The sequence below is a fragment of the Tinamus guttatus genome, unplaced genomic scaffold (genome assembly GCF_059628265.1).
Source record: "Tinamus guttatus ecotype Peru unplaced genomic scaffold, ASM5962826v1 Tinamus_guttatus_pri_ptg000773l, whole genome shotgun sequence".
In the NCBI taxonomy this organism is placed as follows: Eukaryota; Metazoa; Chordata; class Aves; order Tinamiformes; family Tinamidae; genus Tinamus; species Tinamus guttatus.
Window position 1 is genome coordinate 1 of NW_028289307.1, and position 21496 is coordinate 21496.

Here is a 21496-nt window from a genome sequence, read left to right on the forward strand (position 1 = left end):
CCCCTCTGGACACAGTCCTGGGCAAGTTGTTCTGGGTGACCCTGCTTGAGCAGGAGGTCGGTCTAGGTGGTCTCCAGAGGCTCCTTCCAACGTGGCTCTTCGAGGCTGCTTTGCTCGGTGGGAGCCAGGCCCAGGGAGCCCCCAGCCCTTGTGCCTCCCGTCCCAGCAAGGCAGCACCTGTCCCCAAATCAGCCCTCTGCTGACACCTACTGGCTTCGGACTGCAGAGGGTTCAACCACCTGCTCTGCAGTGAGGGACGAGGGTCTCAGCAGCAGCTTTCCTGGCTGGGAGCAAAGTCACTCCGTGCCAGCTGTGCAGAACCCCTTGGTTCTCCCGGGACAAGTCCTGCAGAACTACCCCAGGCCGGAGAGCTGCATCTGCTTCCTCCGGGGACTGCACAGAAATGGGGATGGCAGGAGCGTAGCCAACAGGGGCATCCAGTCCCGCATCGCTGGCCACTGTAGGCGTCTCAGGGCAGTTCCTCAGTCCATCCTATAGGAACCTTCAGGAAGAGGACAGGCTTCAAGAGAAACAAGGTTTCTAAGAGTGCTGAGAACTTTGCATTCTCCTGCTCTCCATTTAAGCAAAGCAAGATCTGTGAATGGGAACAGTATCTTTCACTAGACCAACCACGAACGGGAGATCAAGTAACAAGTTCTTCAGACAAGGGCAGGTTCTCCAACAGTACTGAGGTAATGTTCCTGTAACTGTGATAATTTAGACACGTGTGGAGTTTCTCTTTCAAGTCTGAAGGACGCATTTTGTGAGCCTCCGGGTGCCTCCAATGTGCCACGGAGTGAAGCTGCCGCTGCCATCCAGCGGCACCCGAGGAACCGGGGAGCACCAGAGCGGGAGGCTCTTGGCAGCAAGGGCCGTCCGTTCACGTGGCGGAACGGAGCATGGCCGCGTGGCCCTGGGTAGGAACTGGTGGAATTCACAGGGAAGAGGCAAGCTATCTGTACATTATCACAGCTGTATGATACTAATTTATTCTCTTATTACCCCGAATATACACTAAATTTCAGAAATTTTTTGGAGTCCATGCTTACTGCATTGTCTAGGAAATGCCCTGCTGCAGTGAGCAAGCACTGCCACTCATGGGAGGCTGGGAAGGCTGGGGGATTCACAGACCAAAACTGGAATAGCCTGCTGGCAAAGGCAAGGTCGCACCACCTATGGAAACATAGAAACAACAACTTCCTTTATAAGATCCTTTTATTTTTTTCAGGCTTGCAATTCAAAACAAAAAGTCTTAAGAATCAAGTAGTCTCTTAAGATAAGGCAGGTATATTCCATGAATTGAGGTTTACAGACCAGAACAAGCACATGATTCTCCCCAAGAATTTCTTCTTCCCACATCAAGGACAGGACTCCCCTCACTCTTGAAGACTTGATTCCAACAGAAACAGTTAAGTCTCCCACAACTTAACCCACCCCCCCACTCCACACTAAGATCCCAGGTCACGACCAGGAGGCAACAGGTTCCCCACAGCTGTCACCACTGTGGCGACCAGGGCAGAGGCAGAGCGGCAGTGGTGCAGCAGCCTCCTAGATTTCACAGGACAGTGTGGAAAAAAGAAGGAACAAAACACTGACTCCATCTTCATTTGATGCTCCACAGAGCAGGTTGCTGAAAAAATTCAAGGAGGACCCAGGCTGCAGTCTGGTGTTCTTGTGGAGTATCCGCCACGAGCAATTACATTTGTTTCTACTGATGGCTACTGATGCATCCTAGATGCATTTTTATTTACTCTGGCTGCCTCCTTTGCCTCTCAATTCAGAAGCAAGGACAAAAGGCCCCTCCTCGCCTCACACAGGGCTTCCTGCATACGCTGTTGACTGCCATTTTGGTGCTGCCTCCTCCAGAGGTTCAGGCACATGGAGAAAGAGCTTGCTCATAGAGACTGCATGTCCTCGGCGCGCACTGCAGGAGCGGGCATCTCCCCTTCCCTGCACAGCCCCACTTCCCATGCGCCCATCTCCACACAGAGAGCTGCTTCCAACCCAGTCCTTGGGACTAACCAACTGCGAAACCCGCTAGATTGCACGGATGATGCCACTGACACCACCTCTCATGTGCGTGGGCTCAGATTAACAGTCTGTTATTAAAGAGGTGGAAGAAACAACAGGAGAGGGCGCCACCAAAGAGCAGTTAGAGCAGCTCAAAGCGTAGACAAGCCATAACCATTTCGCATAACCTCATCAGAAAAGGGACCTGGAGAGCGACAGACCTTGGTCTCTGATTTGGCAGAATGAACTAGTTTAAGTGGAATGGGAAAGGGAGAACACGGCATTTTCTGAACACCATGTTGATATACGTTTTCTGATTAAAATTTGTAACATAAACCCGTCTGCTGCCCGCAAGAACTGGAGTGCTCTGATCCATTGCAATTCTCAAGATTCCCCCTCCCCTCTAATAACCTACAATGCTGCTAGACCTAAACACGCAGTGCGGTGGTACAGCACCACATCACCAAAGGGGTGGCGCAGAACGCTGTGCTTTAATGCTTTGCTTTTTTGACGTGATTTTCCAATGCCTGTTCCACAATGGTTTCGTCTTCTTCGATGTTCACGTTAGCCTTCCGTCCCACCAGATCAAAGATGGATTCAGGGGGAAACCCCTTGGGCTCTCCCACCTTCACGGTCAGCATGTCCAGTGTCAGCACGGTACCTTCGGGAATCGCCACCTTCGCCACAACAGATTTTCCCAGCTACAGAGGATAAATTAGGAAGAAGACAAAAGTCAAACGGAGTTCCACTGGGAGGACGCTGAACAGGATACAAATGCCTGCAGCTGCTGGGGAAGGAATGTCCTCTCCACCAACCCACTCTAACATCATATCTAGGGTAAGAGCACGGCAGCCGGCACTGCTGGACATGCTCTGTCTTTCCCGAAACACGGCTCCTGGGAACATCTCCAAACCAGAATGCAGAGGAAGCCGAGTAGCTGACCCAGAGTGACACGTTGCAGAGAACGAAGCCATCAACGCAAGGCTTTTCTGCAGACAGAGCATCGCACGTGGGGAGCGCAGCGTTACCTTCTCATTGCAGGCCATCTCACAGGGCAGGAGCTGCTTGAGCGGGGAGCCCAGGGCCCTCTCCACTGTGCGCACGGCCTTCACCAGCTCCGCCAGCTCGCTGGGCTCCAGCGACGCCTGGTGGTCGCTCCCCTTCCACGTCTTGTCCAGTGTCACATGGCGCTCCAGGACTTTGGCACCCATAGCCACGGCTGCCACTGAGATGGCGATGCCCGTCTCGTGTCCTGAGTAGCCGATGGGGATGTCGGGAAAAGGCCGACTGGTAGGCCTGGAAGGGCGGCAGAGTGGGTCTCCATTAGCAGGGCAGCAACTTCAGAGCAGAGCACATTCAGCAGCAATAACCACAGTGAAAACGTGGACAGCTACAGCGCCACAAAACAAGCAGTTGGCCACACTAAGCACACGTTTCTTAAGAAACTAGGGTACATTACTGACCATCTTGTTCTACAGAGGTCTCCGGGATAATGAATACTGACTGAAATCAGAACCGGATAATCAGTACTGACAAGAACAGCGGGAATACACTCTATTCTACATCCTCTTGTAGGCTTTTTGTGTTTAACTGTCCTCCTCAGGCTCCCAAAAGCCCACGTCTCAGAGTTACGGCTGTGGAGCAGGCCTCTGGGGAGAAGGGCAGTGGTTGCCTTGGTCAGCAGCCGGAGCAGGCTCCCCCAGCTCCAGCCAAATCCCTGTTCTTACAGCCAAGTGGCTGGCCAAGCTGGAAAACGTTGGATTTTCTCGCATTGACAGCAATATCCCAGTGATACATTCAGCACAGGAAACTGTAGCACTGCCTAATCCATTCTATTCCTTGCTCTGACACTCACACAAAACCTTCTTAATGAAAGCTTCCCACCTGCCTCCCTCCGTTCATATTCTCAGTGATGCTTTCTTAGTGGTAATCGTTTCTTTCCGTACCATGCTAGCCCCCAGCTCTGGCTTTTGCCTGCGTAACCGTGAGGGCCCGCGCGGCTTCGCACCACGCTCACCGTGATGACGCGCAGGTGCACGTCCTCGGGCTGCAGCGGGTAGGCGCTGGTGCACTGCAGGAAGCAGAAGTTGGGGTTGAGGGGCTTCACGATGCTGTACACCCGCTGCATGGTGCTCATGGACTGCATCCCACTGGAGATCACCATGGGCCGACCTGGGCACAAAGCACACAGCCGCCTTGACCCCTGCTCCACTGACAGAGCAGGCCCAAAACGCGGCCACAATTCCTGTTTCTGAAGCAAATGAGTTCAGCAGGGCCAGAAACACACGTTGGGTCATTTTTTTCCCCCTCCGTTTTCTTTAAAGGTATTTTAGGTTTGTTCCAAAAATGGATATAAGGCAACTCAGGGGGACACAGAGATGCTCGCGAAGCTGCCCGAAAGAAAAGGCTTACCCTTCTTGGCGGTCTTTTCCAGGTACGGAAAATTGTTTGTGTCTCCTGACCCTACTTTGAAGAATGGAACATCCAGTTCATGTAGGAATTCCACAGCCATCTGCAAAAAAGGGAAACCAAAATCACTGAATTTTAACGTACCAGTCCATCTTGGAGGGACTAACAGGAACCACCCTTCTAAAACATGCACACGAATGCACAAGAGCAAAACCAAAACCTATTAAATGCACAAGGTGATAAAATATATACATATTCCTCAAAACATACTGCCACAGAACCAAAGCCTGAAACAAAACAAACAAGTCAGACTAATCAGACGCTCTGTTCTGAGGGCTTGTAGCTTCCAGCCTGTCTCCAGCAGCGGCACCCAAAAAGGCAAACGGACATACATGGATCTGCTTCAAAAACACGGCACTGGAAAAACAGAGGTTGCGAAGGTGAAATAGATTTTCCAAATATTGCTTAAATACCCCTCCCCCATCTAAAAAACATCCATGCTACACTTAAGGCAATTCACGAGTTATAAGAGATTATTCATGCAATCAATTTAATGATTCTGGTGAAACATAATATACAGAAATGTAGCATATATATGATTTTTATTCCTAAAAGGCCACTGGAGAGAAAAAAAAGAAGGCCGTGAAGGAGAACGGCAGCAGCACAACAGCTCACCTCTCTCCACACACACCAAGAAAGCAGTGAAATCCTGATCCGGCCCCAGAACCCTCCAAAACCAACCAAAACAGAAACAAAACCCAGCGGAAAACAAACAAACTGACAAACAAACCCCCACACACTTTTTCAGTTCCTTCCTTGTAGCTTTTAAATTTACTCAGCGCCCAGACATCAGAGATAGCATCTAACGCAGTAACACATCTTCCCTCATTCAATTTTCCTGTCTCCACACCGTGCTGATTTGACTTCTCGCGCCTTGGACGCACATTCTATTAAGAGGCACCAAGACAGAAGGCAGCAAACACACTCGGCTCTCCTCCAGGAAGGCAGTGATGACACAGGGCGGGCTACGGCACTCCCGTTAGGAGACCTGATTCCTTGAAAACTCGGTGCATCTCTGGTATAGGAGCAGGAAGAGCCCTGAGCAGCTGGGAAAGCCAAGGGAGCGTCACTGGCTCCGGGGACATCCTGCTGTGTCACCAGCACGCGCGGGGGCCTCGCTCACAACCTGGGGGTTTGCTCTGCGCGGCAGGACACGCGGCGCGACCGCTCGCCTACCTCGTCCATGCCCGAGGCAGTGAAGAAGATGCCGACCTCCGCGGCGTAGCGCTTCAGCTCCCGGTATTGCTCGTGGCTGAACTCCAGGTGCCGCTTGTGCTCGCCGTACGTTCTGCCCCAGGAGTGTGGTGAGGTGTAGGGCCGCTCCAGGGCCCTCCTGTTGAACTTGTGCTCCAGCTCGCTCTTCTGGAACTTGGCGCAGTCGGCGCCGCAGTCCTGTGGGCACAGCGCGGCCCTGAGCGTGCCGCGCCGCCGCCGCCACCGCGCTCGCCCGCCCGCCCGCCCACCCACCCACCCACCCACCCCGCCGCGCACCTTGGCCATGCGGATCATGCGCTTGGCGATGTCCAGGTCGCCCTGGTGGTTCTGCCCGATCTCGGCGATGATGAAGCAGGGCTGCCCGCCGCCCACGCGCCGCCCGGGGCACAGCTCGATCTCCCGCGACATCATGGCGCTGCCGCGGCCGCGGAGCCACTGCGCCCGCGCTCGCCGCCCCGCGCCGCGCGCGCCCGCGCTGCCAATCCCGGCCCAATGGGCGCCGCGTGAGATGGCGGGGGCGGCGCGAGATGGCGGCGGGGGCGGTGCGGGATGGCGGCGGTGGGGGGGGGGACGGCGCGGGATGGCGGCGGGGGCGGCGCGATTCCAAGCGGGAGCGGAAGGAAGACGCGGCGGGATCTCAGAGGGGGTGGTCGGAGGGGGTCGGGCTGCGCTCCAGTTGCGGTTCACTAGCCGAGACTGTTTCTCCCCCCGCCGCGTAACGAGATACATAGTCTGTTGCATAGACACCTAAATATCTATTGAGCGGAATGCTCAAGTTTGTGTATTCACCAACAAGGGGATTTCCCCACAGTCTGGCTGAAGAGCAGGACAAAGGGAGGGGAGAGACTGGGCGGAGCCATGAGCGAGCGGGACAAAGGAGCAGGTGCCGAGAGTTGGGGGCCTTTACAAATAAGGGAAATAAGGGAATTCCCCCACATTCTTCAGCAAGGGGGACAAAGGAGTCAGGTGACCTTAGGTGAGAACAGATGGAGGGAGACAGGCGTTTGGTATAGGCGGGCCGGAAGGCTGTAACTTCTGAGTACCTTGGCCACTGGGGAAAAGGAAAGGGCGTCCCTCGCTCGGGAAATTAGGATAAAACGGGGGGCTGCGTCCTCCAGCAATTTGAGAGACCCCACAGGGATAAAGTTTTAGGACTCCTCTGTCTCCTTTTTGGACATTCGGTTCTTGACAGTAGGATTTTCCACACGTCTATGTTATCAGTTCTCTTAACACCGAGAATTAATTGTATTTATTCATAATATATATATATATATATATTGCTATTTAAAAGATAGTAATTTATTTTACCTTGAAAAAATGCCTCGAAATGGGATGCATTGGCGAGGTTTGACTTGTTTCGTTTCGTAAGTTTTGTAACAATAAGAGATAACAGGGATAAAAAAAAAAAGAGATAAAAAAAGAAGAAGAAGAAAAAGCACCTTTGCTCAACCCTCCTCTCCATGCATACTTTGCCCTGCCCATAACTGACCCGTCGTTTGGCTCCGAGGGTTTGCCCAGGATTGCAGCTACTGCCCCTTGGGCATTCAGAGATGTTTTAAGGAGCGCTGGCAGGATCGAAGCCGCAGGACGATGCAACTGTGGGCCCAAGAGCGCGTTCCCGTGTAAACACGGGCCGGTCGCGCTAGTGGCGGCGGCAGGAGCACCGTGCAGTGTGCGGGAATTTATGCACCGCATCAGGCAGCTACGGCATAGCGTCAAGGACAGTGAGATTGGCCCTGGGCCGTGTGGCGTAAAATGAGGTGGGCTAGACAAGAATTAAACCAAGAGACGCCGGGCGGACAAAGTCTGGTCTCTATCCAAAAAAAAAAAAAAGGCGTTAATTCTCCTCATTTCCCCTCATTTCCTCCAGATTTCTTTTGAATAAACCTCATAAGAGTGCAAGACTTGTTTATGTGAATCACAGTTTATTTCCTCTTTACAAAATAATTCAAGTATGCATTTTTGTCAGAAAAAAAGAAAAAAAAGATTAGCAGTGCTGCAGAAGAAAATATTGTGTGTGCAGCGGAGCTGACATTCAGCCCTTCCAACCCTGATCATTCCTGAGGGGGAATGCTTATCCCCCCTTTAGCTTATGATCTGTAGAACTGTGGAAACTGCCAGGTTTTCCTTCAGGAGGCCAGGGGAGGTCTGGAAGGCTCTCATGAATGCTCTTCCGCCATGGTGATTGCTGCCTTCTCCCCAGTGAGAACCAAGGCAATATTCAGGTGAATTATGGAGGATTTGTTTAGTGGCTGCCTGGATTATCCTGTACCAAAAAACAGCAACCAAAAAGCCTTACATAGGAAGAGGTGAAACAAGGACGTTCTGGATTTGATGGAGATGCGTGGATGAGAGAGAATTGTCACTATAGGAGGACGCTGACTGAGCTAAGTAAGGAGTTCAGATTGCTGCTTGTGTCAGTTCACTTAAGCTGTCAAAATCATTCAAGGATAACCTAGTCCCTGGTTATTTGGATGGTAATCATTAACCACTGGTGTGACCGAAGAACATCCATGGAATTTGCTGAAAGTCTCAGGCTTCTGCCGCGGAAGGATCCTTCTGGTATTCAGAGTTAGGGTAACCTTGGAAATGAGGCAGCGGGTTCTGCTCGGTGGGGATGGCAAACATGGGACTACAACAGGCTCAACAGCTCGGTGGCTGCAAGTCCTGACTCTGTACAAGGAGAAGCCCACACACTTCTCAGAAAATTGAGTGAAAACAAATGCTTTTTCTTTTTTTTTTTTGTGACGTATTTTGGAAAGCTGAGTATTTTTGACAGGGGATGCTCGGTGCTCATAAACTGAAGGTGCTCTTGCTTGTGCTCCCCTTGTGCTCCAAGTGATGGGGCTGTTCTCATTTTGTAAGGAAACGCTCTCCGATTGCCACGGACACTGGACACTGCTGGGGTGTCCCCCTGTTACCTAGCACCTAGATTTCCTGTAAGATAGGGGACTATATACTGTGTACTACAAATGATGGCCTTGGTACTGACACTTTCGTGCAGGCAAAAATCCCACTGAAAACAAGCAGACCTCCTTATGCTGTCCAGTATCAGAGATCTCTGACTCACATTTCTGGTGAGGCTGTAGCAACAGCAATTGCAAAATCGGACTGATGAAGCTCCCTGTGGTGTCTAAAACGCTGTTTCTGCTGGAATTTTGCCTTCCGTTCCAGTGGGACAGGCCCCCGACGCTGGAGCTGTTTGTTTGGCACAGCAGCAGGGGCAGGCATGGAACGGCCGTGCAGGGAGGCCGTGTCGGGAACAGAGATGGGGAGCCCTGCACACGCCCACCCGGGATGGCTGCATTCCAGCTGTCTGCGTCCGCATTACGTGCAGAGCAGTTTTCTTCCCCATCCTTCACAGCGGCACTTCTTCAGGAATAAGTTGTTTTCTCTATATTTTCGTTATTAAGTGCCTCTTCCCCTAGGGATGGTGCTGGATTAGGTTGGGAACTTAATCAAAAGAGGTTGTTAAGATGCTGGAGCATCTATCGTATGAGGAAGGACTAAGCGAGTGGGGCCTGTTTAGTCTGAAGAACAGAAGATTGAGAGGGATCTGATCAGCATGTACAAGTACCTGAGGGGAGAGTGTAGGCAGGATGGGCCCAAATGCTTCTTGGTGGTGGCCAGTGACAGGACAAGGGGTCATGGGTGCAAGCTGAAACTCAGGAAGTTCCATCTCCATGCGAGAAAGAACTTCTTTCCTGTGAGGGTGCCAGGGCCCTGGTACAGGCTGCCCCGAGAGGCCGTGGCGTCTCCTGCTCTGGAGATCTTCAAAACCTGCCTTGTAAACACTTGACACAAAGGAGAGAGGGAATTGTGCCTCTCGCTTTCTGCCCTGCATTTACAGAGCAGAACCAAAACAAAATGATAACAGTGGGAAGTGCCTGTTCAGTCCGAATGCCCATTGAGAGACGCCAAGGACAAGGTATTTTATAAACACTGTGCCGGTTTTGGACACTCTTCCCGTTGTTTTGTGGCCACAAGAATTCAGCACTTCTGCAAATCAGATCGCATGGCCACGAGATGAGGAAGGCAAGTCAGCAGTTGTATAAGAAAACGCTCAAAGCACTGGAGAGAGAGTGGCCTCCAAGGAGGCTGGTCGGCTGATGCTCCCTCCAGAACCCATTCCCTGAATCTGCCCCGGCTCCAGAACAAGCTGTTCTGATCAACTGGGTGAGATGTTCATAGAGCTGCTCCGTTGGGCCAGGCCTGCCCCCGTGATCCCCGCACACTCGCTGCTCTTCCCGGGCGGACAGGGAGGCCCCTCCAGGCTGTTGGCACCTGTAGGATACCTGCTCCTGAAATTTGTCTGAAATTTGTCTGCTTCGAGAACGCGCCATTGCTGAAAAACATTTTGAAGCAGCCAGTGGTGACACCCGTTCTGATGCAGTGGTTTCCATCATGCTGGAGCTGCATGGCTGCCGCCTCATATGTTGGTAAATACTAGAAAAAAACTACTTGTTCACTTGCTTTAAAAAAAAAAATAACGAAGATCCAAATAGCTTTTAAAACAACGTTTAAAATAGAAGTCAGTACATTTGGAAATGGGAATTTCATGTCATTTGTTTCCAAAGACCATGGAGAAATGGAGCCAGCCTGTGAGTGTTTCATAGGCCGGCGGTCCTTGGTTCCCATGTAGGTCATTTGGCTGCTGCTCCTGTACTGAACAGTGGCTGTCGGTGCAACCTGCGAGCGAGCTGCGAGAGTCACACAGCAAGGTTGAAGCTTTCTGTCCCGATGGATGAGGTTGGGGTATCTTTTTTAAGTTTTGTTTTCCAGGCAAATGATCTACACAGTATAACCAAAGCCACAGTTAACCTCGAGCCAATCCATGCGGGAGACGGCAGGCTCCCAGAACAGGCCTTTCTCGGGACTCGGCCCCCCTCGGAGCCGTGTTCGGGCGGGATTATCGCCTCAGCGCGCGCCATGCGCGCGGGCTGCCCGCTGGCACCGCCGTGAAGGGCTCAGCCGGCGCCGCCGCGGGCGGACAACCGGGCCCACGAGGCTCTGGTGCCGCGCAACCTCTGTCCGCCGTTATTCCGCCCGTTACTTCCCGCAGACGCTTTGCGGGCCCGGGCGCAGCGGGCGGAGCGCGACGCGCCGCCCCGGCCGCCTCAGTGCCGCCTCAGTGCCGCCTCCCGCCGCTGCCGCCGCGCGCTCGGCGCCCATTGGCTGCGGCGCCGCCCGTGCCTCCGCCGCACCCGCCCATTGGCTGCGGCACGGCGCCGCCCCGCCCCCCCGCGCCGCGCGTTGGACAGGGGCGGGAGTCCGGAAGCCGCCGTCGTTGCCGCCGTTGCTGCCACTGCTGCTACTGTTGCCGCTGCTGCCATGTCCGACGCGGAGCCCTTCGGCGCCCAGCAGCCGGTGCAGCCAGTGGAGGCCGAAAACGGCGTCAAGGATGGCCCCGAGGAGGACCCGGCCGCCGCCTTCCTGGCGCAGCAGCAGGACGAGATCGCCGGCATCGAGAACGACGAGGGCTACAACATCCTGGAGGGCGGCGCGGTGCCCGCCGAGCTGCAGGCCGGTGCGCGGGGCGGCGGGGTCTGCGCGGGCCGCGGAGCCGCGTTCGGCGGTGCCGCCCCGCTCCGCTCGCGGGCCGGGGCCGATCCCGGCGCATCCCGGCTGGGGATTTGGGGATTTGCTTATTTTAGCCGCAGCCTCTCTGAGCTCCTTACTCGCAGCCCTGCCAGAGCAGAAGCTGTTGCTCGGGCAGCTTTCAGACGAGGTCTGAAGATGTGAGCCTCAAATGAGAAGTCGGTGCCAAATTTCTCAAGGAAGGCCGTGACCCAGGGACTGTGCCTTGCAAGCTGCAGGGGCAGAGCGAGCTCAGCGCTTTCCCTGCATAGATGAGGCACAGGCACAGTTTCGGGAGGTGGGAAACGGTTGTACAGAGCTGTTGCCTGTTGGGGTGTCCCGTGCGTATTGCGAGTGGAGCTTCTCCCTCCTCTCCAGCCTTACAGCGTTAAGTCTGCTTGCAGCTACCTTGCAGCGTGTTCCCAGCAAGCCAGGATGGGTCCAGTCTGAGGGGGTGGCGGGCGGTTAAGGCACCTAGTTGCATTTAATGGTTGTCTGTAAGCCATAGGAAACTTGCAATGCTTCTTAGTCTGGCAGGGAGTCTCAGTTATCTTGAGAAAACAGTTAGGGTAGAGTTGCTTCCCCCTGTAGGTAATCGCACCGTGGAAGCAGTTCCTATCTGGTGACTGCTGGACCCTGGCTTGTCATGACCCGTGGAGGTGGCCACCCCATCAGGTGGCATGCGCCTAGGGCCGTCATCCCCATGACGGCAAGGAGGCCCGGCTTGTCCTTTACAACGTGCAGCAGCAGTCATGGGGGAACACAACACAGAGCCTCGGCGGCGCTGGCACCCGCGCCGGGCTCAGGAGGTGCAGCGGCAACGAGAGCTTGTTATTGCTGTGTTCTTGTGGACGTGGCAGCAGAATTACAACTAGGGCAGAGGAAACGAGCACTCTTTGGGATCTGTTAGTCTGTGCTTAGCATAGGGGCTTGACAGCGTATAGCTAGAAAAACTTAATTTTCTCTTTGCCGCGTTTCCTTACGTTGTAATGCAAGAACCCCTGAAAAGACTCTTGTGTCAAATGATAAGTAAGTCGCTCCCACAAACGGGGAGCTTGCCTACTTGTGCTCTCGCCTTCCTCCCAGGCCAAGGCTGTGTGGAAATGAATACCCCGTTGTCAACACACACAGCAGCAGCTTCTGCACGTGTCCTGTATCAGCCTGACCAAGGTGCACGCTGGCAAACACAGCTACAATGAATTATGCAATCCCAGAGAGCTGGGACAGGAGGGTATTTGCTGTGTGTGCAGCTGCTGCCAGCGCTCCTGCTCGCGCGTGGAGCCTTCTCCGCGGCCACTCGCAGGCTCTGCGCAAGGCTGCAGGAAATGCGTGTGAAAACTCAAAAAGCTGCTGGTGCCTGCGCTCTCAGAAAACACTCTGGCTCTGTGCTGGCCAGCATCTACTGCCATGCGCAAGAACAGCCAACATGCACATAGGTCTCGGCAAGAACCCTCCTTCTTCGCAATTCTGACTACCAGCCTCTGCTCTGAAGATCTTTATGAGCATTTTTTTCCTTCACTGATGTAATAAGAAAGTCATCTGTATTATCGGGGCTCTTGAAAGACCCCTTCAAGACGGAGTGACCCTCCAAGCTCGTGGGTCGGCCCGTGCTCGTGCCCCGTTGGGTTGTTGGGAGGCTCCGTAGGGCCGTGCAGCAGCAAGCACAGGGCCTCACTGCTTCCCAGGCAGGCAGAGAGGCCCATCCCGGCTGTTGGCACCTGTGGGACGTGCAGGAAGGGGCACTGCTGTGTGCACAGACATCCATCCCTAATAGGATTGCAGTGAAGGGGAATCACGGCCAAGCGTGTCACCTGTGTGGGCTGCGGTTGTCACTGGAGCTGTTAATTGTACCTGCCCCAGTCGGTGTGTGAACAGTACATGCAAGAGGAGATTTCCACCTTGGTATTTAGTGATGTTCAGGGTAACGACTGCGAAGCAAACTGGTCCTGTCACCTTCGTGTGCCTCTTGTACACGTTCTGCAGCTTCCAGAAATGCAGCAAGCAGATGGAGTAACCATCATCCTTCAGGCACAGGAGTCTATTAGAAAACAGGCTGTGTTGTCCTTTCCTGGGACACCATGTTCCTGGAGCCTGGCTGCTGTGCAGGGTCTGGGTGCCTTGGTGTTTGTTTGAGATCTGGACAGTTTCACTGCATCAGTCTCGTTCATCTGCAGCTGCGAGACGCTCCCTGCCGCTCCCTTGTTGTACGGTTCCATCCCAAGCTGCTCAAGTTGTTGTCCTACTCCCGTTCCTGCCGTGTCCCTTTGGAGGATCATGCTGCGGGGAGCCCTCCAAAGGCTGGGAGCAGCTTTCGCTAGAAGTGCTAATCCCGTCCTTAGAGCTGCGTGAGAACTAGGAGTACCCACAGTGTGACAGAGGGATCAGTGCGTTCCAAGGAGTGGCGCCACGCTTGCCCAACTGCTCTCCTAGATGCTGTGATAGGTCTCTCCGAGCCAATTACGGAGCTCACTAACCAACGGTCCCTTCTTTGCAGGGGCTGATGAAGTAGTGAATGGAGAAGTCTACCAGGTAAGATGGAATTACTTTGTATTTGCAGTGTGTTGTTGTACTGCGCTGCAACTTTTATGTAAACAAGCATTTTCCATGGCTTCTCTAATGTGCTTGTCTCCTTTGCGAAGCGGCGCTTCTGTTACCTCGTTTCAAAGCTATTAATGCTTCTAATGTGATCAAAGTCAATTTGGAGCAGCCATCTGCTTTGCATTGTGGCTTCTTACAGCATAACCACTGTGGGTCATGGACAGGTTGTGTCTGATGGTGGATGAGCTCAATACAAGCAGCTCTGTATGCCTAGTCTCTTAAATTGCTTATCCCATAAGGATAAGTCATGCGTCCTGCTTCTCTGACTGAGACGGGCCTTCTGAGGAGCTAACTGATAGAAAAGAGTTGCTGTACATAACTTTTACATAACTTTTCCGTTAGCTCCTGTAACTTGTTTGTCCCTGAACTAGTCTGTGCAGTCTTTGTTTTGGATACCTTTGAGTTCTGGCAGTTTATTTGTGGTGTTCTGCTTGTGCTTTCTTTGCTGGCACCCCTGCAGCCCTCACAAAGAGGACACAACCAGGTCCTCTGCTGGCTGTGATCCAGTCGGTGCTTTCTGGAGTGGGTTTTCCTAGCTCTGTTAGGAGAAGGATGAGCCCGTAAACTGTCCTTTGTGGCAAATGCTGCATTCAGCAAATTTGGGAGACCAATCCACTAGCAACAGCCTTGCTGATTGAGCATGTTTTAGTTAAAATATATCCTAGTGTGTGCACTATTCTGAAGCTCAGTTTGGAGTTGCATCCTGTGTTCTGAGTTGCATGCAGCAATCCAGATTATGTAATATCTTCTTAGGAAGTTGCCTTTTAATTAAGGCTTGTAAAGTTCCCTTAAGCAGAAAATGAACAAAAGTTACGGCGCGCAGCAGTGAAGTCCTGTGCACAGTGATAGAAGTTTGGAAAGATTTATTTTCACCACCAGTGCTTAGGGTGAGTCGAAGTGGACAACCTCCAAGCCTGCAGTTGCATACTACAGTGCTGGTTGCTGCCTTTCTCCACATTTAAAGCTCTCTTACAGCGAGGTTTCCCAGCCAGCTTGAAGTTTTGTTCCCAACTTACCCAAGATAGCCTTGTGTTAATTTGCCTAAAATAAGCCCTAATCCGTGATCATAGTTTCTCATCTTAGTAGTAAACATGCACTCGGATGTGAGTGCTCAGTTCAATTAATGTCTGACTTTGTGCTGCTTGCAGACTGTAATTGAACCCTGCTGTTTTGCCGTTGGTGTAACACTCCCACCCCCTCCTTTTCAGGAGAGCAACGGTCCCACAGACTGCTACGCCGCCATCTCGCACGCTGACCGGCTGCACTCGGAGCCGGAGAGCATCCGCAAGTGGCGGGAGGAGCAGAAGGAGCGCCTCGAGCAGCTCGGTAAGGAGGGCTCTTCCTTGGGACACCTTGTGGAGCTTCCCAGAGCTCCTGGAGATCCCACAGGCTAGCCAGGCAGCGAGCTTGGACATATGAGTGAGCAGCCAAGTGCCTCTCTGAGCACTGGCGCAGGAGTCTTGCTTTGTGCTTGCCCGTAGGCTGCTGCTCAATCCTAGACAGAAAGGGAGCAGCTTTTACCAGCACAAACAGGTGTCTGAGCGCCACCAACATCCACTGTGATTCTTTTCCGCCCTCCCCCAAGGATGGTGTTTGCTCATACTGGAATTGGTGAGGCCACTGAGGCCATCTGTGACCGCAGGGATGTTAATCCCCCAGCTAGCCCCTGGCTAGCCAGCGCTTGCGTGTTGCGGCCTGCGGGGCTGCAGTGCTCTGCCTCAGGAAGCTGCTGAGCTGTGTGGATTAAATGCCCGCACAGACTCGCTGGGGCCCAGGGCCGCCTGCCCTGGGAAGGGCCTGTCAGCACAACTGAGGGATCCGTTCTTGGCTCTGCAGATGCAAACTCGCGAAAGCAGGAGGCCGAGTGGAAGGAGAAGGCCATAAAAGAGCTGGAGGAGTGGTATGCAAGGCAAGATGAGAAGCTGCAGAAAACCAAGGCCAGCAACAGGTAAGGAGCCTGGCTGTGCCCGGGCTGCAGTGCTGCTGTGGCCCTGCTGCAAGGGGAGGGTTCCCGCAGCACCAGTGCCGAGGTCACTGTTCCTGATGAGGGGCAGGTCTCCAGGAGGGCAGGACGATGTTTTGTCTGAGAAGCTAGCTTGAATGTCCAAGGACAACAGGTCCTTGGTGCTTGTAGCCACCTCTGAACTGGCACTCCTGCTTGCTCCCTTTGCACGTGGAAGGGCCCTTCTGCTCCACCTCTGCCCACTTTGCTGCATGCAACACTGTGAGAGCTTGGGCAGCTCCTTTTGGAAGTGCCTGAGGAGGAACCTGGCTCCATTCCACCAGCACAGAACGATGCGCTGGTTCTATCTAAGCCATACGTGTGGGGGCTGAGCTGGCTTACTGTGAGTTCGAAGTGATCAGATTGGGTTGCAGGTCCAAGACAATATTAGATTTTCTTAGAGGCCCCCTTGGGGGATTTGGATTTCAAGTTTTATAAAAGTAAATATGATGATATTAACTGAATACCACTTAGATGTGCACTTGTGTAAGGGTTTGCAGTGCCACTCTCTCCAGGTCATTTGGCCTGCCTTAAGCTTTGGCAGCCCACAGAACTTGAGCCGGACAGTATTTCAGAAAAGCCTTTGTCTTACCTAGCTTGGCTGACAGGTTTGTCCTCAGCGAGCAGATTTACAGCTCAGCTTTGGGGAAGGAGGGCTGGGGGGACAGGGCAGCGTTTCCCAAGATGCTCTGCGGGCTGTGCCAGGAGAACGTGCCTGTTGGAATGCCTTCCACTGCGTTCTCTGCCTCTCATCCTTCTCTCTTCTCTCCTGACTGCTTGCCTGCCTGTTGGACAACTTGCTACCTAGGGTGGCAGATGAAGCTTTCTACAGACAACCCTCCGCTGACGTGATCGGTTATGTGTATGTTGCTTAACTACTAATTCTGCCTGATCCTCCTCATTACCTAGCTGACCAGCAGGAATAGGGCTAGCTGTGTGAAGGTGACTGCTGCTGAGGACTTGGTGCCAGCAGTCCCTAGCGTGGGCGGACGGCCGCGGCTGCAGAGCAGCACTCATCCGCAGCGCCGAGCGCAGCTTTCCTGGAGGGACCCCTCCATTCCATTCCTGTCCCTTGGAGGTTAGGGTGCGGAGTGCTGCTCCCTGGGCAGCTGCTGAGGGCTCTGGAGCAGACTGCAGCAGCTAGAGGTGTCTCCGGGGCGCCGCATGCCGCTCTGCAGGAGGCTGTGCTGGCTCCGCAGCCCTGCGTGTGCGGCCTCCCTAGGGTCACCTCCACGGAGAACGTTCCCTCCATGTGCCCATGGCAGGGGATGAACGTCTGCCCATGTATTCCCCAAACCCTCGAGCAAGCCTTGGCCCCGCGGCCGACAGGGCAGGCACGGCACGGAGGGGCAGCTTGCAACGTGGTGCCCTCGTGCCAGGCTCTGAGCAGCGCAGACGCGGCGCAGGGGTCCCCTGCCCGCCTGTGGGGGATGTGACGCAAAGCTTGAAGTGCTGGACTGCTGGGTCGTTTGACTGTGCTCTGCCATCTGCGGGAGCTGCCTTTGACAGATTTTCCGCTCAAACCCCCTGCTCCCAGAGCGTGCGTGCAGCCCGAGGGCCACGCAGTGTGAGCGGCAGCATTTCCTCAGCGCAGGCCAGGCCGCACCTGCATGCCCAGCTAGCTAACCATCTGCACGAGCTCATTCCCATTTTCTGTATCTGACTTTAACTTTCCTTGTTTCTTTTCTTCTCTTCACCTTTAAGCACAAACATAAACCATCCTTGCTACAGCCTAGAACAGTTAAGTAAACCCTTCGCTGCCCCTTCAGTGTCACGTGCTGCGGAGTAGCGCTGTGGTAGTGACCCTGGTGTGCGGCGCCAGCGCCGGCGCCCCACGTGCAGCCCCGTGCGGGCTCTAACCCCTGCGCTGCGCTGCCTTCCTTGCAGGGCTGCCGAGGAGGCCTTCGTGAGCAACGCGGAGGACGTGTTTCCAGGCACGGAGTGGGAGCGCGTGGCGCAGCTGTGCGACTTCAACCCCAAGGCCAGCAAGCAGGCGAAGGATGTGTCCCGCATGCGCTCGGTGCTCATCTCGCTCAAGCAGGCCCCCCTGGTGCGCTGAGGGCAGCAGTGGGTGTGATGCCGCCGACGCAACGCCCTGACCTCGCTCGGAGCAGCGTGCTATAGTAATTGCACCGTCTGCTCCAGTGTGGTGGGGTTTTGTTTGTCTTTTTTGGACCAAACCTCATGATGTACCTAAAGCTGATCATTGTTTGATTGCATGTTTCCCCTCACGTTTCCTTCCTGTGTCTGGAATGGGGATACCTCTGAATTTGTAGTCTCTCTGTGTTGCTCTGCACTGAGATGTCACTCCCAATATTATTACTGGTATTAAAGATCTGTTTCAACAACAAAATGTGTTGACTTTGGATGAGTTGAGGAGGTGTCTCGCTCTCCTTCCCCTGCGTGCTGGAGGTGGGTGAGCATACAGCACCAGTGCCGCTGCCCCGCGGTGCAGCTCGGGCCGATGCAGCCTGTGGATGGTGATGGCGGAGCCCGAGTTCGTGAGTGAAGCCACAGGTGAGTCAAGAAAGAGGCAGAGAGCAGGTCCCTGGAACAGGGACACCCAGTGATAACTCCGGCCACCTATGCCTTGACTTGCACCTTGGCTGCACCTGCGCAGGAATAACTCCAGGCTCCAGCACAGACTAGGGGTTGACCTGCTGGAATGCAGCTCCGCAGACAGGGATTTGGGAGTCCTGGTTGACACTGAAGTTACCTGTAAGTCAGCAACGTGCCCTCGTGGCCAAGAAGGCCAATGGGATCCTGGCTGCAGCAGGAGGAGCGTTGCCAGCAGGGCGAGTTGCGGGATCCTGCCCCTCTGCTCAGCTCCGGGGAGGCACCTGGAGCACTGGGGGCAGTTCTGGGCTTCCCAGGACAAGAGAGATGTGGAGCTTCTAGAGAGGGTCCAGCATAGGGCAAAGAAGATGATGAAGGGACTGGAGCAGCCATTGTGTGAGGAAAGACTGAGCGAGTTGGGTACAAATACCTGAGGGGAAGATGTAGGGAGGGTGGGGCCAAACTCTTCTCAGTGGTGGCCAGTGACAGGACAAGGGGTAATGGGCACACATTGAAACACACATTGAGGATGTTCCGTCTCCATATGAGGAAAAACTTTCCTGTGAGGGTGACAGAGCCCTGGCACCGGCTGCCCAGCGAGGCTGTGGCATCTCCTTCTCTGGAGATCTTCAAACCCATCTGGGTGCCACCCTGTGCCACGTGCTCTGGATTTCCCTGCTGGAGCAGGGGGTTGGTCTGGATGATTCCTAGAGGTCCCTTCCAACCTCAGCCATTCTGGGATTCTGTGACTTGAGCCAAATTGACTGTGACTTTCATTTAATTTCCACTCCAAAGTCTCCATAGACTACAAAGGCTCCAGCAAGAATACCTCAATAAATAAAACCCCATTATGTCACAAAGAGTCAGGTGCTATGTTTACAGTGTGCTAAAAGGCTATTTGTATTTCCTGTAGTTTGAAAGATGGCAGCGCAGCAGAGGGGACGGCTCCCGTGTGAGCTGTGGAGCGGGCAGGCATGCTGCATGCATCCAGGGAGACGTGCGCTGTGCCAGGACCCACCGAAAGCCGTAGCAGTGTGGGAGTGATCCTGTTTTCCAAGAACTGGCAGCTTGCCTGGTTTATCCAGGGTCTGGGCAAATCCACAAGCGCCACAGTGACGTGCAATATGAAGCAGGGGATGTGCCGTCCTCTGGTCATCTGCAGAGCTTCATAAACACTTTTTAGTGCTTTTTTTTTTTTTTTTTTTTTTTTTAAGTCTTCATCAACAAGAAATGTCTGTGAATCACCTGCTTTCAAGGCATGAAGTCGGCACTAAGGGTTTGGTGCCAGGCCAAAACATAAGTGCCTTGAACACAGGGCTTTGGCAGCTGCATTTCAGCTGCTAGAAACACTCGTTTCGACCTGTCTCTGTTGGCTGCATGCGGAGCACCCTATGCAGAGCGCGTGGGGGCCGGGCTTTTCACGTGGACCAGGAGCTTGTCCCAGGCTGGCCCTGGGACAGGGTTTGCACAGGAGCAGAAGGGCTCGTAGCTCCGAGGGTGTCCGCGGTGCTGCCAGGGCCACTTCCCAACACGCTGCTCCCTGGTGCTGCACGCATCCCCCCTGCCGAGTGCCCAGGGCAAAACTGTAAGGAGTTTTGGCATCACCTGTGTTTATGTAGTGGGTTTCTAGCACCCCGCTGCCAGAAAAATGATTTTGACCAGATTTTAAGATCAGTTTTCCTGAGGGGACCAGACTTCACAGGTGTTTTGGGTCAAACTTCCCAAAACTCACTTTGTTTTGCAAAGGATGTGTCAGCAGTCCCCTCCACAGTCCCCAGCTGTGGTCAAAGCCACTAATGTAGCTCAAGGCTACTGCATGGCAGCAGCAGCGAGCGAAACTGTGCTGCGCTTTGGCTGCAGAAAAACTGCCAACACCAACTCCCCTCTCCTCATACATCACTGGGGAGAAAAACAGACCCTCTGCAAGCAGCAGCCAGCGAGCAGGAATGAGCGCCCTTCAAACAGGCCTTTAAACGTGGAGTGGGAGACAGTCTTGTCCCTGCCCCATGGCCGGCGGCTTCTCTCAGGGTGGGCTCATCAACTAGGCAGCTGCTTTTCGTTCTGCCCTTGTGGCAAGTAAGTGTCATCAGGTGACTCTGGCAGGGTTGTGCTGAGGAACAGCTGGATAAAGACAGACCCGAATTTAACAAGTCAGGAAGGTTTGCTCAAAAAAAAATGCTGGACACTGTTGAGAGGGCCCACGGGCCTGGCTTTGAGCCTCGTGCGATGCCAGCAGAGCCTCCCCTCTCCTCCGGACCCTCTCTGGCCAGAAGCTGCACCGTGTCGCTCTGACCCACAGCTGCCCGACAGACTCTGCTCCTTGGCCTGCACCTGCCTCAGGTTTGGTCGCTGCAGCCAACGGGACGAGGCCCCACCAGCGCTCACGCTGTGGGGCCAACGGGCTGTGCCACGGGAAACTCCCTCAGGGCAGCGGGTTTTTGCTCCACTGCATCACACTAATGGTGTGAAGGCACCCGAGCGGCCACCCTGCCTGTGCTGGGAGACAAAACATAGCTGAGCGAGTCCAGTGAGAAACTAAACCCTTCCCACACCCTTCACCACCACAAACCAAACACAAAGCCCCCAGCAATAAAAGTCAAATAATTTACTGTTGACCGCTGATAAAGACGACGCTCCCGGCTACGCTTGTCACATTCTGTGGACAGCGCTGGCCACCTGCGCGCTCTGTAGATGACAGGCTGCCTTTTCCTTCACATACAGAGCCTCCAAAATGGGGTTCAGCCCCATAAAGGTGCTTTCACAAACAACCGATTCCCCCCGGTACTTCATAAACTGCAGTTTTTGGATGCAGCCCTTCTGTTTGTAGATGCAACATCTCTTTCCACCCCATGAATCCACTACCTACTACGTGTGATTACACAGCTATTTGTGGGTGGAAGTTTGGAAATGGAAAAGCTAGTCAAATTTTGAAGTTTTCATTCCATATAGATGAGAAGTAGGATGCAAGACCTGAGGCATTAACTGTAATTTGACAGACCACCCCATATCTGCTTCCCAGAGTACATCATAGTATGCTTATAAATAATTCAACTACCCTTAACCCAATAT

General features: G+C 53.8%; 2 protein-coding genes across 2 annotated transcripts; one reads left to right on the forward strand and one right to left on the reverse strand.

Moving 5' to 3' along the window:
- Positions 1-2501: 2501 nt before the first annotated feature.
- Positions 2502-6102, reverse strand: NANS (N-acetylneuraminate synthase). The gene is given in 7 exon segments (XM_088537451.1): positions 2502-2711; positions 3039-3290; positions 3292-3306; positions 4028-4182; positions 4423-4522; positions 5656-5871; positions 5971-6102. Coding segments are annotated over 7 exon segments (1080 nt in total).
- A 4923-nt stretch (positions 6103-11025) lies between these two features.
- On the forward strand, positions 11026-17962 carry CLTA (clathrin light chain A). Its single transcript, XM_088537450.1, has 8 exons — positions 11026-11238; positions 11717-11735; positions 13778-13800; positions 15078-15195; positions 15706-15817; positions 16680-16733; positions 17576-17611; positions 17759-17962. The coding sequence occupies exons 1-8, from the start codon at positions 11026-11028 to the stop codon at positions 17928-17930; spliced, it is 747 nt and encodes a 248-aa protein (XP_088393576.1). The 3' UTR covers positions 17931-17962.
- Positions 17963-21496: the final 3534 nt, after the last annotated feature.

What these genes read in the sequence shown, in the direction of transcription:
- CLTA (XM_088537450.1), top strand. Translation starts at nt 11,026, where the DNA reads ATGTCCGACGCGGAGCCCTTCGGCGCCCAGCAGCCGGTGCAGCCAGTG. An exon ending in AAAACCAAGGCCAGCAACAG is followed by an intron (nt 15,818 to 16,679) that starts GTAAGGAGCCTG and finishes CTTGCTACCTAG; the next exon opens with GGTGGCAGATGAAGCTTTCT. An exon ending in CCTTGCTACAGCCTAGAACA is followed by an intron (nt 17,612 to 17,758) that starts GTTAAGTAAACC and finishes CCTTCCTTGCAG; the next exon opens with GGCTGCCGAGGAGGCCTTCG.